Source organism: Fusarium vanettenii (genome assembly GCF_000151355.1).
Source record: "Fusarium vanettenii 77-13-4 chromosome 4 genomic scaffold NECHAsca_3_chr4_2_0, whole genome shotgun sequence".
In the NCBI taxonomy this organism is placed as follows: Eukaryota; Fungi; Ascomycota; class Sordariomycetes; order Hypocreales; family Nectriaceae; genus Fusarium; species Fusarium vanettenii.
In genome coordinates, this window is record NW_003315879.1 from 1000119 (window position 1) to 1017546 (window position 17428).

At 53.7% G+C, this 17428-nt stretch overlaps 5 protein-coding genes across 5 annotated transcripts; 1 reads left to right on the forward strand and 4 right to left on the reverse strand.

The window, feature by feature from the left end:
• Positions 1-506: 506 nt before the first annotated feature.
• NECHADRAFT_78887 (uncharacterized protein) lies at positions 507-2376 on the reverse strand (the record flags this gene model as incomplete). The annotated part of the gene is made up of 4 exons (XM_003052025.1): positions 507-1454; positions 1505-1600; positions 1646-2166; positions 2283-2376. The coding sequence occupies 4 exons, from the start codon at positions 2374-2376 to the stop codon at positions 507-509; spliced, it is 1659 nt and encodes a 552-aa protein (XP_003052071.1).
• Positions 2377-3180: 804 nt separating this feature from the next.
• Positions 3181-6218, reverse strand: NECHADRAFT_20803 (uncharacterized protein; the record flags this gene model as incomplete). Its single annotated transcript, XM_003052026.1, has 2 exons — positions 3181-5858; positions 5915-6218. Coding segments are annotated over 2 exons (2982 nt in total), but the record flags the coding sequence as incomplete, so codon positions are not given.
• Positions 6219-12099: 5881 nt separating this feature from the next.
• NECHADRAFT_104057 (uncharacterized protein) lies at positions 12100-14312 on the reverse strand (the record flags this gene model as incomplete). The annotated part of the gene is made up of 4 exons (XM_003052027.1): positions 12100-13159; positions 13211-13592; positions 13667-14019; positions 14282-14312. The coding sequence occupies 4 exons, from the start codon at positions 14310-14312 to the stop codon at positions 12351-12353; spliced, it is 1575 nt and encodes a 524-aa protein (XP_003052073.1). The 3' UTR covers positions 12100-12350.
• Positions 14313-15025: 713 nt separating this feature from the next.
• On the forward strand, positions 15026-15451 carry NECHADRAFT_78890 (uncharacterized protein; the record flags this gene model as incomplete). The annotated part of the gene is made up of 1 exon (XM_003051586.1): positions 15026-15451. The coding sequence occupies one exon, from the start codon at positions 15026-15028 to the stop codon at positions 15449-15451; it is 426 nt and encodes a 141-aa protein (XP_003051632.1).
• Positions 15452-15555: 104 nt separating this feature from the next.
• On the reverse strand, positions 15556-16934 carry NECHADRAFT_100001 (uncharacterized protein; the record flags this gene model as incomplete). Its single annotated transcript, XM_003052028.1, has 4 exons — positions 15556-15881; positions 15934-16608; positions 16666-16826; positions 16886-16934. The coding sequence occupies 4 exons, from the start codon at positions 16932-16934 to the stop codon at positions 15678-15680; spliced, it is 1089 nt and encodes a 362-aa protein (XP_003052074.1). The 3' UTR covers positions 15556-15677.
• Positions 16935-17428: the final 494 nt, after the last annotated feature.

Genomic DNA, 17428 nt, shown 5'->3' on the forward strand with positions numbered 1-17428 from the left:
AGACAGCGTGCGTCATAACAACCTTGAACTTTTAGGATGGGAAGCAACTGCAAGCCGCGGCTGCCCTTTTTTTTTGTGTACTTTTCCCTCTAGCTCGTTGACTTCCCTGGTTGGAGGGGTGAAGGAGGGGTCGTTTTCGCCACAGACTGACGTGCGCCACCGGCAGAGAGGTGGTGCGCCACACTTGAGATCTCAACTTTGGTGACAATGACGTTGCCCGGCTGATGCACTTGTGTTTGATGATGACAGGGGTTGGTAGTCCCTTGTTTCATGTTTAAAAGAACTCTGGGCAATGATTTTCACTGATAACGTTGGTTCTGTTTGCGTACAAAAATTCACACTTTCTCAATGATTGCTTACAAGATACGGTAGTTGAGTTCAACCTAGAGAGGTGCCCTGCTTCATGCAGGCTGCCTCCAAGCATAGTAGTGCCGAGTTATGCAGCATGTACCCAAACACTCACGGCATCAATCACATAACACATGAAACAAATCTGTTCAGCCCAATCAGAGCTCTCCCTGGGGCTGCGCATGAATGCCCTCTGCCTCCTCTGCAACCGGGACTGGCTCGCCAGCGTTCGAGCCAGGGGCCACCTTTTCTGGGCGGGTAATGCCAGCAAAGTCGTCTGCAACCAGACGGGCCACATTCTTACCCATCAAGGCGCTCGTCTCCATGGTGGAGATGAAACTCTCGATGCCAGACGTGTAGTACACTCCATCACCCACGATGGGGTCTTCGAACGTGACACGCGGCAGCTCTTGGGGATAGGAATAAAAGACGTGAGGGTAGTACCATGAGATAGGCTCAAAGGTATCAGCATCCTTATCCTCGCTCTTGGCGGACACAAACTCGTCAGGAATCTTAGTACCGAGAAGCGAGGACAAGAACTCAGCCGTCACTGGCTCAGGGGAGAAGATCTTGTACGCATACTCCAGCTTTTCGGTCTTGGGGTTGATGACAGACTTCAGGGTGCTGACCGAATAGAACCCGGTGCTGCCAACGCCCTCAGCACCCTTCTTAGGCTCCTCGTCTTCACGGAGAGTGGTGTAGACGCTGCTGGGAGCCTTGCTTCCGGGCTTGAGGCCAAAGAACTCGGGGCTGAGCTTAAGTGGTGATGTGAAAAGTGTCACATGGAGCTTGGTGTAAGGGATCTCATCGATTTGGCGATCAAGGACACCTTCACCGGCCTTGATGTTGCCAAATTGCCAGGGGTTTGCGAGGATGATGTTGTCAAAGGCAACTCCGTACTCCTCAGGAGTGGCCTCCTGGGAGTTTGCATCTTTAGTCGAGATGGCATACTTGGGTGACGAGGCCTCCGTCTTCTTTTGAGCCGCTTCGATAGAGGCTACAGTCGTGTTGCGGTAGATGGTAGAACCACTGGCTCGTACCAGCTCCTCAAAGATCCGCCAGTTTCCGGTCTCGACGGACACGGCACCGTCAGTGGCAAAAGAAACCTGGCTCGTTGTAAGCGTTGGATACCACACAAGCGGACTATCCTACATACCAGAGTTTCAAGACCATGAATGTAGGCCAAGTTGGATGCGTAGTTGACTCGCGTGGCGGCCTGGAGAATCTCACGACTAAAGCGAGGATTGATATCCTTATAGGTTAGCAGCGGCTGGGTTCAAGTCACCAGAGAACTCACCCATTCTGCCAGCCCCTGCTCTCCAGTGATACCCGTAAGCTCTGTCATGCCCATCTCTTGCGCCCTCTGAGTCAACGACTTGAAAGGAAAGTAGGGAGGCTCATAGAGCTGGAGGAATTGCTCCAACATGCTGTCGACAATCTTCTTGGCCTTGTAAGGCGCGAGGCCGTACTTCCAGAACAGCTTGGCAAGGTCCCACCATTGAGAGGAACCCTCTTCAGTCTGATACACAAAGTTGATTCCATCCCAGATGGCCGTGATGTCGCCCTTCTCGAGTCGTTGAGGTTCGCTCACGGGGAGCTGGAAGCGCTCAGTCGCGTTGTACAGGATGGCGTTGACACCGACGAAGATTGACGCGCCGAGTTCAATTGGTAGAGACTCATTACCATAGGCCGGGACCGTAAGAGATCGACCTCCGATGCGGTCCGTCTTTTCAAAGATGGTGATATTGACGGCGAGGTTCTCTTCCTCGGCATATCTCTGTAAGTAATAGGCCGCCGAGGATCCCGCGGCTCCCGCTCCTACAGCTCATGTCAGCTGGGCTTCAACAAGCCGCGAGACGAGATGGGGCTGGTATAAGAGAGCACATCTCAATGCCCTAAGTGTGAGCTTAATATCGATGAAAAGTGTTACGAACCGATGATAGCAACATTCTTGACTTCTTGGGCCCCAGTCGAACCACGGACAAGCGCGGTGAGAACGGCCAAACGCGAACTCCACGAAAGACGCATCTTGCTAGATAGAATTCAACCAAGACAGATACAGGTGATGATGTTGATGATGCCCAAAAGAAACACAATTCAAGAATGAAGTGAAGCGTGTTCAATGTGACATTCGTTACCTGGACAATGACGTGGAAGCGGCCGGATGTGAGGTGCGACGACTCTCACGTGACATCAGAATGTCCTGTTGAGGCCAACGACACGTACGAGTGCAGCCATGGGTTGATTCGACTCGGCTGGGATGAAGTCGGGTATTAGGCTTGTTATGTGATCTTTGTATCCCTGATGGCTACAAAAACAATTGGACAGGTAACATTCCGTAAACCTCCTAGGAGCAATTGCTACTATAACCAACAAAACCATGAGGGAAGAATTCAACAAGTCACCCATGAAACAAGAAGACATGCTTCTAGATCTTTACAAATTTCATTTGGTATCTCAACTATATAAACACTCCAAGCCTATCAGTATCAATACTCGCGGGATCCTGAACATAATCCATACTGAGGCCCTCGCTTTTGTGCGCAACCGCTCATTCGCAATAGGTTATTCCGGGGAATCATGGTCCTTCCTCTTGTAACGCCAAGCTAAATGCATACGGGCTATCCCAAGCCCCTGAAGAAAAACAAATCCATGACCAGAAACTGGGGTCATATCAAACTGGTTAAAAGAAATCTGTTGTGGTTCATTAGGGAGAAGGTGAACTGGAACCTCCATCTCCGCTATCCATCCTCCATGAAATCGTCAAAACGTATAACTTGATTGGTGTAATAAATAACAAGGGTTTTGTGTGATTTACGAGGCGTCATCTTCCTCGTCGCTACTGCTGAGGCCACTCCCGACGGCGCCGGCGGTAGCGATTGAACTGTCCTGACTCGAGAGAGCAGGATCTGCGCTGGTGCTCTTACTTTCCCCACGAGCGGTTCCAGCGGCGGCAGCAGCACTACTTGTGCGTCTAACAGTCTGCCTAGGTCGGTTCGGTAGCACCTTGGCATCTCGGCTGACATCGTATATGTTGTGATCGGGAGAGTCGTCAGGGTCGTCGCCCTCCTCGTCACCGCTGCTGAGATCAACACCATCAGGATAACCATCAGAATGATGTGGAACGATTCGTCGACCCACAATGCCCCTCAGTGATGGCGAATCATCTGGGTCATCTGAGGTTTCCCCATCCTCGTCTGTCGTCGAGTCGCTGGCACTGAACGGTGGGAAAAAGATGGCAGGGGGTGGGAGGGCAACCGGCGTTAGTCTCTTGATGCGGCCCGACAGGTATTCGATCTCGATGGGAGGAGGTTCGCTGACGGACATGGTCTTGGTTGCACCAAGGACTGGTGATGAAGTCGACATTGTTGCCAGTCGACGAATGATGCTATCTGTACCTTCGCTCACCCTTCGGCCGTCGGGCCGTGAGGTTGGTGGTAGAATATCTTGCTTTGACCTCTTGGTGGCAACTACTACCATGAAGTGGTCCTCGGGGAGAACTCCTCCCAAGCCACAAGGCTCGAGAGGATGATACTCCATGTATTGGGCATTATCGGTCCATTCAAAGTCAAGCTCGATGTCGCTCACATCGTCCGTGTCCTCTGTGAGGCTGGGCGGATCATCCATGTCAACATCCATTGCCGGGTTTGGCTGGGTCGACAACGGACCACGATCGGTCAGTGGCCGATAGTTGACGAAAGACCCCGAGTTTGATCGTCGCGGTGGAGACATAGGAAGCTGTGTCTTATCTGACGAGGCCTGGTGCTGGCTAGCAGCCAGCATTTGTGAAGTTGGTGACATGTCGCCTGGATCGCCCGATAGATCTGTACAGAATGGCGCTCCGCTATAGTAAATGATGGCACCATCATGGCGGCGCTTCTTGCGACTGGATGCACCAGAACCACTGAGACCCCATCTCGACTCTCCAATGTTGCTGTCTTCTGGGGGTCCGAAGGAGGAAACGGTCTCATCAAGCGAGGTCTGTCCACCTGAAGAGTCTTGCTGTATAAACATGGGCTTGTAGTGAAAGCTTTCGGATGGAGCGCATAGCTGTGGATCAAACCTGGACGCGTTCTTGCTCGAGCTTCCAGATTGAAACTCATCACCAGTCGAGCGTCCTGTTTTCTGACGCTTGTGCTTCTTTTCCGAACCCTCCTCCGCATCATCTGTAGACGGGCTCTTTTGGGAGTTGTACCCGGAACTGTCGCTGCTGAACCTGGTTCCCTCAGTTCCACCTCGCCATCGGATTTTGCGGCCATCAGGAGACAACTGGAACTTGGTGCTGATCCCCGAAACAGCTGAGCGGACAAAGTCTGGTGTCACGTTGATCATGTGAAGCTGAGCCAGGTTGCAAAGCAGGTTCAGATAAACCCAGCCCTCAGCGTCAGGGTGGACATCATTGCTGTGCTGCTCGGCCAATAGCTCGGGGGGCACCAAGCCCAAATGGCGAATGTAGTCCATATTTTCGGCTGGAACCTGAGTACGGTCCGGGTCGAGATCGAGGGGTCGTGTGGGTCGCTGTTCCGGAGGAGGTCGCGTTGGAGGTGATGGATTTGTCCCGGAGCCAGTGCTGTTGCCATTGCCTCCGGATTCCGTGTTGTCTCCGTTCGAGTTGGATGCCGATCCATTGCCGCCAGATCTGCTCTTCTTGCCAGAGTGTCCGGATTGTTGCTCAAGAGGGAGAATCCTAGCTTCTCGCGATGGCTCCTGGCTAGTCTGGAGGGCTGGCGGTTCATGAACTATGGATGCTGATGAGACATTCGGCTGGGTATCCGCAACGACGGGCGCTAGGGCAGCAGAGTTTCCACTCGGTGCTGAGGACTGTTTCTTCACCACGTGACGGCCACTGATCTTTCCTGTGAACAATTGCTCAAGCCGACGGACAACAAGCTTCTTCCTATCCTTGTCCGTCATGATCATGTGTCGCGGATACAAGCCTTCAGGAATATCGCGCAGGTAGCTCTCGACCTTTTGCTCCGATGACCTGGCCTGCGAGCCCATGATAGGGCGATTCATCGACGTTCCTGAGGACTTGGCGCCTGTTGACATGGATGCATAGGCCGAGTCAGCTGGGCGAAAGTTGGATCCCGAGGATGACGATGCGTGCTTGGAGAACGATCCAGAAGCAGAATACATGTTGTCTCGAGTCTGGTGGCGAGACGACTTCTTTTTCTTCTGCGACGACGACGTATCGGGAGACCCCTCAAGGCTGGCAGCAAAGTCCCTGAGGGTGGCCTCGAGTTCTCTCTTCTTCTTCTTGGGCAAACCATGGACCTTGATCTCAAATAGCTTCTCCTTCCGAAGCAGATCTGGGCCAGGTTGCTTGTACCGTTTGAGCTCTTCTCGAAGTTTCTGAATTTCTACCGTCAGGTCATCAATGACACTGCGATAGTCATCTGCGCTGCTGCTCTGCGCCGTAGTGAGCTTTGGAGGCGCCAGTTGGTGGGTGTATGGAAACGGCTTTTCTTCATTCGACGAGTCGGATTCTTTTTGGAAGAAAGGAGGATCAACTATAAATCAATTAGCCTCTCTCCATAATGCAACCTGGATCATTTCTGCTGCATACCATCCATAATGTTGCTGTCGAAAGTGGCAGTTGGGTTCTGGTTTGAGTGGTCAAACCACGTCGTCGGATCGCTTTGCCCAGTCTCATGGCTGTCACCTGACGAATTACGACGAGGAGAAGTTGTCGTCGTTGTCACGACCGGCGGCGCTGATCCTGGGCTGGCTTTAAGAGAAGCATCGCGGGCTAATCGGTGGTGTCGTAGTGTGACGGAATTGGCTGGCGAGGTTCGTCGGGGGAGAGGGTGGCCGGTCTTGGATGACGGCGGCGGTTGGGTTCCCTGCGAAGCGATTTCGTTCGGGGGCATTGTTACTCATGTACAGTAACGATGAATTGATGATGGATTCTTTAGCATTGCTTAGACGTCAAGACGTCGAGCATGTCGAGAGAAATGGTTGTCGAGACCGGGTTGTGGTATAAATCCCAGGGTCCGGCGATCTGTGACGTAGGGTCTAGAATCACCTTACAGTGGGTAATAAGCCTGGGTCGGAAGACAGCCGTTAGCACAATGAACAGCATCAGAAAAACGAATAAAAGGATGGCCTTGTCGGGAGGTGCGAGCAATGAAGGCTCTCGCGAGGCATAGAGGGGAGCTGCTATTGGTTGCCGTGTGGCCACCGATCGATCGATCGATGCTTCATCGCCATATGACGAAAGGTGATGAGAGGAGGTAACACACGCTCAATGGGGAAAACACCGGGTGTTCCTAGGACACTCACCTCAGGTAAAATGCACTCCACACAAGCGAAACCTTGGGTAAGTGATTCTATCAAGTTGTTGGGGAGCTTCTTCCAATTCCGAGGAAATTTGGTGATATTTGACAGGTGAAGCGATTCCTTGATTTGGCGCGGTAGTTCGGTCAAAAGGCGTGGGGTGGGATATCCTCCCCACAACCAAGTTTGGGCTTGGGCCGCGAAAAGACGTCGCAACAACTCTGCGATCCGGGTCCGCAATCGATGGACGACCCTGACGTTGGTGGGATTCGGCTTGCTGCAGATCCGTAGTCAAGCGCGAAAGGGTGACAGGGCTACTCGAGGTGGATGGTATTGATCAGTCGCGTCGAGTCAAATGTTCGCCTAGTCCTGTCGCAGTGGCCGCGAGAGTTACTGGCTTGGCGAGCTGAAGAAATCCGTCTGCGTGCGTTGGCCGGCTGAAGCTGAGGATTGAATTGCGCGCCGAAGCTGTTCCAGAGGTCCAGAGAGGGGTTCGCGTACTTCGGTGCCAAGCTGGAGTGAGGCTGGGCCTGTTGTCGTGGAAAATTGTCGTTGAAAATCGTCGTGCGAGAGTGGTAGAGAACTATATCGAATCCGTGGAAAGACCGGCAGACGTGAAGGGGTATATGAATGGAAGGAAGAGTGGTGGAGAAGCGGTATTCCAACGGTCGATATAAGAAGACCAGGGTACTCCGTGGAGGTCACTCAGGGTGGCACCGAGGTGGCACTGAAGCTGGTGGGTGGGATGGATGGCTAGAACGAGGAGGACCAGGAAAACAACCGCTAAGTACTGTTGCACGGCGGAAGAAGGGAGAAAATGGTGGGGGAGTAACAGCAAGGTCAATGTGAGCTTGAAGAGGCTTAATAACAGTGTTGACAGAGGAGAGAACACAAGCCACAGGTCTGAGTAGGAGTCGAGAACAGATACTTGACGATCACGGCCAGGTACAGTAGGAGATGGATGGCGACTCCGGCAGGGAGGCAAAGTGGACAGTGGCAGTGGGCAGTGGTGGGTAGGACTGTGGAAGGGGAGGAAGAGGGCATTCAGGGCCTCCACAACAAAAGACATTGACCGCACGAGAATTTGCTCGCCCTGTCCCCGTGCAAACTTGGCCTCCATCCAAAAAAACAAGGTACGGCAAGGTCGCTGCCGCCGTCAGGGCACCCGAGTCCCGGGGCGCGGCGGCGGTGCGGTATCGCGAGCCAGCCAGGCGGCCAAGGGCTGGGGATTTGGGATTTGCCAGGTTGGGACGAGCCTGCAAGAGCTACAGGAGAAAGGTAGATCGAACGCTCATTGCTCCGATTTCCAAGGTGCTGGAGAAACAGAGAGATCAGAGACCATCGGGTCTAGAAAAGGCCAAAAGCAGGGACCTCCTCTGACGGGCTGTACTAGCGTGCATGCGCACCGACTTGTGTCATGCGCCCACACCCTGGCATTGATAGATGCCGTCGGGAATGCCCTCAATCCGTAACCAGCCTGGCGCCCTCACGCATGTGAAAAGCAAACGAGACATGGGAACGGCAAAGAGAGGTCATCTAAGTCTGCTTAGGTATTATAGACAGATTTATGAAATGGAGAGAAGCCTATTACAAAAACAAGGAAAACTTCTTATTTAATATAAATTTCATATGAACTTTTACCATTTCTTAGGGGAGAATTACACAAGCGTCTCTTTTTTCCTTGACCGACCTCCATGCGTGGCCGGCAGCAGCCGTCAGAGTGGCCGTTGTCCGATATACAGCCACACCCTGGGCCTTGTCAGCTCGCCTACGCCCCGAGTGCGGGGACTAGCAGCCCAGTTCTTAACCAATCACACATGAGCACTCGCGAGGAACGGGCTACTGTAACCCTGCCAGGAGCACTCGAAGCAGGGCCTTGCTGATCTTGGTTTTGGTAGGTCATCGGCTTGCTGACCTCAGGCAGGTGCTCCCACAGGTTCGCTTGCACCTGTCAAAGTCTCGCGGACGCTGTGGGAGTTAACCGGAGCCCCGTACTGTGACAGCGAGCTCGCTCGGCATCTAGGTTGACTACTGACCTTACGTACTCCTCAAAAGATCAAGGGTTCCATTGCTCCTTCATCGCATCAGTGTCTTTCCATTCAATCAACAGAAGCCTCACTTTCGTCCTGTCTTGCATCCAACTCTCGGTGGTACTCATCCTACCGCTTCTTCCATGCTGCTCGCTACCTGTCCATGGCCCCATTCTTACGTCAAACCGCAGACTCATTCTGGGTTGCAACCCTCGAACCCTTGCCGGTTGCTCCCACGCAACCGACATAAGGAACCAGACTAAAAGTGATGAGGATGATACCCTGTGGCTGTCCACCCACCTCTGCGAGGCAATTGATCGTCAGTCACCGCAACGGCAGTCGGGATATTTTGGCCCCCCTACCTCCGCATCATCTGGATACGAGAGGAAACACGCCTGCATCAACTGTCAATCTCTGCCAGTCTCTTGACCAGGAACGGGCATGAATTGCCTGACCCTGGGCTTGGGAGAGTCTTGCTAGAACGTGCCTCTCAGCCCTCCAGCAACATCCTGTACGCAACACAGAACAGTCTCATGATGCTCTTTCGATGGCTAGGCTCTGACAAGCCTTGTTTCGGGGAGTCGGCCATGCAGGCAGGGCGGTGTCACACACGGGACCTGTCGGCCACGCGTATTGCTGGAAACCCTTACGTCCGTGAACTCTCTTTCCAAGTTTCTCGCTCTGGTGCCCTGGCATGTTTTATTAAGAGATGGCACAAGAGGCCTTTCGGTGGAGTTGGTAACATGATCTGCGAATCCAACGAGGTCCGCTCAGCTCAGGCTTTACCAGACCTGTCATCAATCCACCAACTGAGGCTCTGCGCCTTGCAGATCACTTCCCTCGAACGGCCACACCATGACGTCGAACCCGGGGTGCAAACTCAGGGTCCTCGCGTGCCTAGCATCGCCAGGCCCTGCTTGGTGATTGTTCGAGCACTTTCCATGGAGCAGATCTCGATTCACTTGACCGCGAGAGACAGAGCAAGGAAAGATGCCCAAGACATTGATGCCATGATTATCAGGTGTAAAAGATTGCTTGAGAGTTGGTCTCATAAAGCTCTTAATACCGACGATTTTCCGCCTAGAGCCCCTGACTGATCTGCTACACCAGAATCTACATCTAAGCGCCAGGCCCCACGATCATGAATCTGGACATACACCCAAGACTTCTTTTCTTTTTTTCACTCAGTGGCAACAATTTCCGGGTTTCCAGACAAAAGATATCTAATCCCGGAACCAAAACACCGTCTGCTCAAGTGGCAACGGACCCTGCACGCATGCTTTGCCACGCTTCGTTGGATCTAAGCGAACAGGCGCACTCTCATTGGATGACTTGGCGCTCCGATTTTGCCAGACTAGCTCACGATCTCGAAGAAGCGCGTTGGTAGCTGAGATCGAAGCTTGTCGGGAGGACCCTTCGTGCAGCTTGTGGCTGGAGAACTGGTTGTTCTTGGACCAAGATGGCTAGGGTCTGTCGGCAAGATACGATGTTTCCACGTTCGTGGGACACTGAGGACCTCTTGGAAGCTCAGATCTTGCATCCTATGTCGATCATTGTCCTCTGAAACGCCCAAGAGCTTCTCTTTCGGAGACTTTACCTCCTTTTGCTCCCCACCCACACCCGACGATTCCTCAGCTGCACATGGCACCTTCGAGATTCCCATGGTGATGGCCCGTCTACCGTCGAGATACCTCATTTGGCCACCCGTTGGCTCGGTAGTGGCGAGCGGACCGCCCGGTGGACTCACCCGGCTGTGCCACACCTCCTGAAGCCAGGTACGGCATGGTGTTGCGGCCAATTGCTCACAGGGAGCAGGGAGCAGGGAGCATGGATCTTGGAACTGGGTTGCATCTTTGTGCCACATCCCAAAGAGAGTTGATGATCTCCCGTGTTCCCTTGAGATCGGCTATCGTTTGTCAGTTTGGCGCAGAAAATTCGGACGGGTGGGGAGACACAGCCCGTGATACCCAGGCGCCCTGGAATAGCTTACGGGACGGCCCCATGAAGCTAAGATTTGGGCATCTACGGCACAGCACGCGATCGTTGAGACCGTCAGCGCGGATGGGGGTTTCCCGCCTTGGCCCGCGATCTGTAGAACGCAGCCTACAGAACCTTAGCTTTGCACCCTCAGCCTTGGCAGGTTTATTGAAGGGATTTAGGTGCGCAGAGTCAAGGACTTCGAGACCTCGGGTCCAGAACCTTTCCCTTGCACACCCCCTCCCGATCAACGGGTTGATCAACCTCCACGTCCATTGTCGCAGCCCTATCGCGGGGAGACTCTGGCATCAACACATCAACACCAACGCACACGAATCTCGGGAGACATCTCCATCAGCTGGCTTGTTCTCTTTCACTAGCCCCATCTCCAAGCCCACCCGTTGCCCCATGCCCCTCTAGCTCCCGCATCTCACCTTGGATCAAGACCCCGGCAGCCCGGAGGTCCCGCTCCGGCATGCATGAGACCGGGTCTGGTCTGGCTGAGCCCCCTGGTGGATGGCTTGAACAGCCATGTGGCTGCCCCTGGATGATTGTTGACCTCGGGGGAGAGGGGTGTGCTTGAGAGTGGTTGGGTTACGAGCCTTGTGGGCTTATGAACAAGATCTCCAGCTGGGTTGGGAGCCCTGTCATGTCAGGAGCTTGCGGGACTGTTGGAAGGGGACCTGGTCTCGATTCAATGCTCCTGTAACTCTGTCACTACCATTGGCCAGTCAACTTGGACGTTTGCTGAGGCAGCCGGGGTGCAACTGAAGCACGTGAAGCTGCTTGGCCACCTTGTCGATGACGGCTAAAGTGAAATCTGCAGCAGTTCGTCTTGAGGTAGTGGACCCAGCCTCGGCTGTTCACCTGCCTGTTCAGTTTTTGATCACCCCCCTTGGATACCTTTCTCGGTATTTAGCCCTGTTTGAGGGGTTTGACCCTGCAGATCTTTGTGCTGGGAACAAAACAAGGGTCCAGTGGATCATGCCAGCTCATGTGATGTGAAGCGAGCAATCCAACGGTTCTGGATCTCTTGGACGTTTCGAAACATATAAACCTGTCCGAAAGTTGTCGGATTCCAACGCCATTGCCACTCCGGGCCCCATTCATAACCGCTAACTCTCGCAACACAAAATGTGGTTATTTCCTTGGCTTGTTTCTCGCCAAAGATTGAGTTCCGTTTGTTGATTTGAGTCAACTTTGAGTTTTGGTGACCTCGCTGATCTTTGATGGGTCCTCATTGCTCCTTGAAACAAATCTACTTACCTAACAAGCAAAGAAGAGAGCTCACAAGGTACTTATGAAGCTGTAAGCACCCTGGAGTACTAACAGATGATAGACTCCCGGAATCTTAACAACGATTTGGGGATAAGAAGCCATGAATCATACAAAGGATAGCCGTTGGCCCCGTCCCCAGCCAAATTCACATACACACTCGTCACAATCAACAAATATGTGCCAAGATATGGGTGGACTGTTAATCATGAGATGGTAATCCTACTCATCTCTAATGCTACTTTTACTTTTTTGAATCGTCGACTCTATATCTATCCATCGTCGAGCGTGTCTCATCTCTATGTCATCCCAACTCCAAAGCCATTGCATCGACTCGCCCATAACGCATCAATCAGCAACCCACACACGCCCAACGCTTCGCCATCATCAAAAACTGCAACTACTACTACACCAATCCCTCAGGATTTCATGATATCATGCAAATTAAGCCTTCTGGAGAAGAGACTTGCCAGTCATCTCCTCGGGCTGGGGCAGGCCCATGGCCGCAAGGACGGTGGGGGCGACATCGCCCAGGACACCCTCGTTGTCCTGGAGGCTCCAGCCCTCGGGGTAGTTGGCCATGATGAAGGGCACCTTGTTGGTGGTGTGGCTGGTCTTGGGCTTGCCGTCGGGGAACTTCATCTCCTCAGCGTTGCCGTGGTCGGCGGTGATGAAGAGGATGTAGCCCTCCTTCTTGCAGGCCTCGAGGATCTTGCCAATGGCCTTGTCGGTGGCCTCGCAGCCGATGATGGCGGCCTCGTAGACACCGGTGTGGCCAACCATGTCGGGGGGAGCAAAGTTGTTCATGACGAAGGGGAATTCCTGCTCACCCAGACGCTTGACGACCTGGTCGGCGACGCCAGCGGCAGACATCTCGGGGGCGTGGTCGTAGGTGGGGACGGACTTGTTGGAGGGGACAAGATCTTGGGACTGGTCGCGGGTCTCGAGGGCAAACACCTTTTCAACGCCGCCGTTGAAGAAGAAGGTGACGTGAGCGTACTTCTCAGTCTCGGCAACGTGAACCTGCTTAACACCCTGCTTGCCCAGCCACTCGGCGAGCACGTTGCCCATGTGCTGGGGCTTGAAGGCGACCTCGAAGGGGTAGTCGCCCTTGTACTGGGTCATGGTGACGAGGGGGTTGATCTTGGGGTATTCAAAGTCGGGGAGGACAGATCGGTCGACATCGCCGAGAAGCTGGGTGATCTGACGGACACGGTCGGATCGGTAGTTGAAGAAGAAGACGGTATCATCGTCTGTTACTCGTTAGGTGAAGCTCATTTTTCACTCACACACAGAATACTCACCCTTGATGCGGCGCTCATCACCACCAACAATGATGGGGGTCAGGAACTCATCCCTGTCCTTGTCACCACCACGCTCATATCGAGCTCGGACGGTAGCGACGGGGTCCTCAGAGGCCTCACCCTCGCCGTGGCACAGACCCTTGAGGGCAATCTCGAGTCTGTCCCAGCGCTTGTCACGGTCCATGGCAAAGTATCGACCGACGACGGTGCCAATCTCACCAATCTCGAGCTCCTTCATGGTATCGACAAGCTCCTGCATGTAGTCGGCGCCCGACTTGGGGTCGGTGTCACGGCCATCACCAAAGAAGTGGATGAAGACCTTGGGGACGTTGTACTCCTTGGCGGCCTTGAGGAGGGCGTAGAGGTGGGTTTGCTTGGAGTGCTGCAAGCGGTGTAAGTGACAATGCTCGAGAAAGGGGTCAAGGGGGGGATGCATGGATGTATCATGCAACTCACCACACCGCCGTGGGAGACGAGACCGCAGAGATGTAGGCGGCCGTTGCCAGCAGCGGCACTCTCAAAGGTCCTCTTGATGACGTCGTTCTTGCTGAACTCGCCAGTCTTGATGTTCTGGTCGATGCGGACAACGTCCTGCCAGACGACACGGCCGGCACCGATGTTCAAGTGTCCAACCTCGGAGTTGCCCATGAGGCCCTCAGGGAGGCCCACCGCCAGCGATGAGGCCTCGAGCTCGGTGAAGCCGTTGGAGTCCTTGGAGAGCTCGTCCATGACGGGGGTCTGGGCAGCGGCGATGGCGTCGCCATTCTTGGGGCTCTCCTCGGAGGCGATACCCCAGCCATCAATGACGACTGCATGAGTGCAACAGCAACATGATTAGCCAGGCCAGCTCGAGGTAGACGAGAATGAAGCAAAAGACGAGGATCCAATCCGGCCGCGGGTTTTCTGGAGAAGCCTCCTGGACGACGACAGCGGGCGCAGTCTTGGAGCGCCGCGACGATGGACGAGGAGGAGTTGTCGTCTTCGTCGTCGTCGAGGAGCTGCTACTATCGCGATCGCGGGGCACGGATTTGGAGATGGAGGGGGCGGGGCATGATGAGAGGGACGACGTACTGAGGCAAGCCTTGTGGTCGGTCTTGGACATGATGGAGCTCTTCTTTTTTCAGCTTCTTCTTTTTTGAGGGGAATTGTTTGCTTTGTGAAGCAATAAAGAAGAAGAGAAGGAAAGAAAAAAATTGGGAAGAAGGGGATAGAAGAGGATAAGGCGGAGTGCCAACACGGGCTGTTAGTGAAGGAAATGATGCGTGATTTGATGGGCCCAGAGCGAGACGGACGATTTCGCAGGAAACACGTTAGTTGTGGTGGGGGGGTATGTCATGGTCTGATGGCATGAGAATTATTAGCACTGTAATCACACACCATATCTGAGAGCAGTATACAGTGCAATGATAATCTTGCACTGACATCCCCCCCAGACCCACCAACAGCGCCTTTCTTTCGGACCGTCCACCCCCAGCTCAACACTCCATCTTCCTTCCTGCAGGCGGCTCATCGGCCCAATCGATCTCGTCCATTTTCCCACCATCATCGACAAAATTCCTCGATAACATTACGGGAGTTATCTTGGGTCTCTCATGCAGCAGTCAATGCAAGGCTGACAGAAAGACGCACCTCGCCTCCACTCGGCTTCTCTTCCCCGGTTATCTTCCACTCTCAACAACACGTGTGTCAGCCTCAACCTCTCCTTCAACACTGCAGCTCGTTCGTCGGCACTCGCCTGATTTTCTTCTCAAACTTCCCCTCGAGCCTTTTCGCGGTCAAAGCAACAAAAACTGAAGCCATAAAAAAAACCGAACCATGTCTTCGTCATCTGGCCCACACCCGCTGGCCCTTCCGCCCACCTTCTCTCCCGATACCCTCGACGCGCTCTCGGAGCTCTCCCTCGTCCTCGCCCGTGTCCGCGCCGGCATTCAGTCCTCGGCCGGCATCACCACCGAGCCCGCGCCAGGCACGACAGGTCACAATGCTCCAGGCGGTCCTACACTCTCCTTCAAAGACGTCCCAGGGGCGACCGATGGTCTCAAGCACAAGCTGCAACGAGCTCGCGCTCAGGTCCGTGAGCTCCCGGACATGAACCGGCCCATCGCCGAGCAGGCCGAAGAGATCCGTGAGCTCGAGGCTCGCATAGAGATGCAGAGGGCAGTGCTTCAGAAATTACGAGACGAGGCCGCAGGCAAGGAGAGAAAAGATGACGTCGCTGCCGCCGATAAGATGCAGACATGATATAATAATGGCACCAAGAAAGGAAAGAGACCGATCTAATGCCAGGAGGATCTAAAAGGCAAGAATGCAATTGCATCAGCGCAAGGCGTTTGGAGTTTTCAGAGTACAGTAAAAGGAGGTTCATCTTGATTGCGCTTGACCTTGACTATCTACACATATCCCGCTAAACACCGTCCGTATACCCATGGGACCCAAGGAACAAATTCAATATGGTATCTGTTGTCAATCACCTCCGAGGAACGCCAAGCTTCTTGAGCGATTCTTCAACGCTGACGCCGGGCTGGCCTGGGACCACCTTTTCCCAGAGTTCCGGGCCGAGCCTCTCTTCCTCAGACAGGGTCGTCCAGTTGGGGCTGTGGCCTGCCTTGAGCCACTTGAAGTCGTCGACCTGATCCCACTGGTTCTCGGTTGGCTCGTCCGCTTCCGTCACCTATTTGCTTAGGTTAGCCGAGTTGCTTAACAACAGCTATGAAAATACTCACATATGTGTTGGGTAGCGGTGCAAACCGCATACCGGAACAATCCTCAATAATGGGATGGCTTCCACAGTGGAGGTAGATGTCGACGTTGCTGCACTCATGGATTCGGACCTGCCTGGCTACAACCACCAGGATGCTATCAGACACCCCTGTGATGTGGACTGGACCGTTGACGCGACCCGCGACGATGAGGCTGTTGGATACGTTCTTGATAACAAGACCGGGGAAAGCAGCGCCCGTAGCTGTCGGGATCGACATGTCGACGATGCAGTTGCTCAGATCCGTCAGACTGCCCGAGGCAGTGGCCCGAGCTGCCGAAGAGGGAAGAATGATATGGAGGCCTGAGTGGTTAGAAATGCCGATGTTCCTGGCAGCCGAGAAGCTGGGCTTGCGAAGGGGAGAGGCGCTGGGTCGAGCAATCTCCTCATTGTAGTTCTTGTAAGTGCCCTTTGGAGGCAATTCACCCAGAATGTCCTCCTTATTTGTTGTTGTGGGGGCACTGGGCGCGACGTTCACGGGGTGCGTCTTGCTGCGAGAGAGGCTGCCAGGGTTCAGGCGAGGATCGTTCTCGGGGGCGCCCATGTCGACATGATTGGTGGTGCGTCGGAACTGGAATCGCGACTTTGGTGAGATCTTGGCTAGAGTGTCATTGAGCTTGTCTTGCAAAGCCTTGATGGTCTGGAAATACGAGTGTCAGTATGGCAAGGCGTTATCAAGATGAGATTGTAACCCGACCTCAGCGTATTGCTTTCGATCATAAGAGGGGGTAAAGTCAGCGGCATCAGCCACCTCGTTCTGAAGCTTGGCAATGCCGGCTAGGATATGGTCAATGGCCTCTTGACGCTCACCGCCAACATTGGCAATGGAGGGAAGCTGTTCGATCAGATCTTGATGAACTAGAGGGTTCAATGTTAGTTATATTGAGCAGAAATGAGAGCCATGAGTTAAATCTCACCAGTTACGCTCTCCAAGAAGTGATGATAGAACCGTTGCTTGGGATCCATGGTGGCTCTTTGGAAAATGAACTGATGAGTGGCAGCCCAGGGGTCGTGTGGGTGAGTCTGAGTCTGAGTTTCCATCGCGAACACAGTCAATATGAAGGTCTTTGTTCACTTTGATGGGGCTTTGAGAATCCGATTTGCAGAAAACGTGTGGTAGGTAAGACAGGGAGGCAGGCGGGGAGGACGGGGAGGTGGGCGGTAGATATGTGACGATGAGAGGCCGTGAGTGAGGTCGTTACAAGTACGATGGTTGCAGATGTGTTCAAGTACAACAGATGCAATGCAATGCAATGGCAGCAACAGCAATAACAAGCTTGTGTCACAAGATCAACAAACCGATGTGATGATTCTGACAGGGACGCAGGTGAAGGAGGGCGTGGCTGGCGATGATCTCACCAAGGACGGTTGGTAGATATGCAAGACGGGACACAGAAGCAGGGAGAGCTGACATTCACTCACCGGGAAATAGAATGAGCCGCAGCAGGCGACGTTAATAT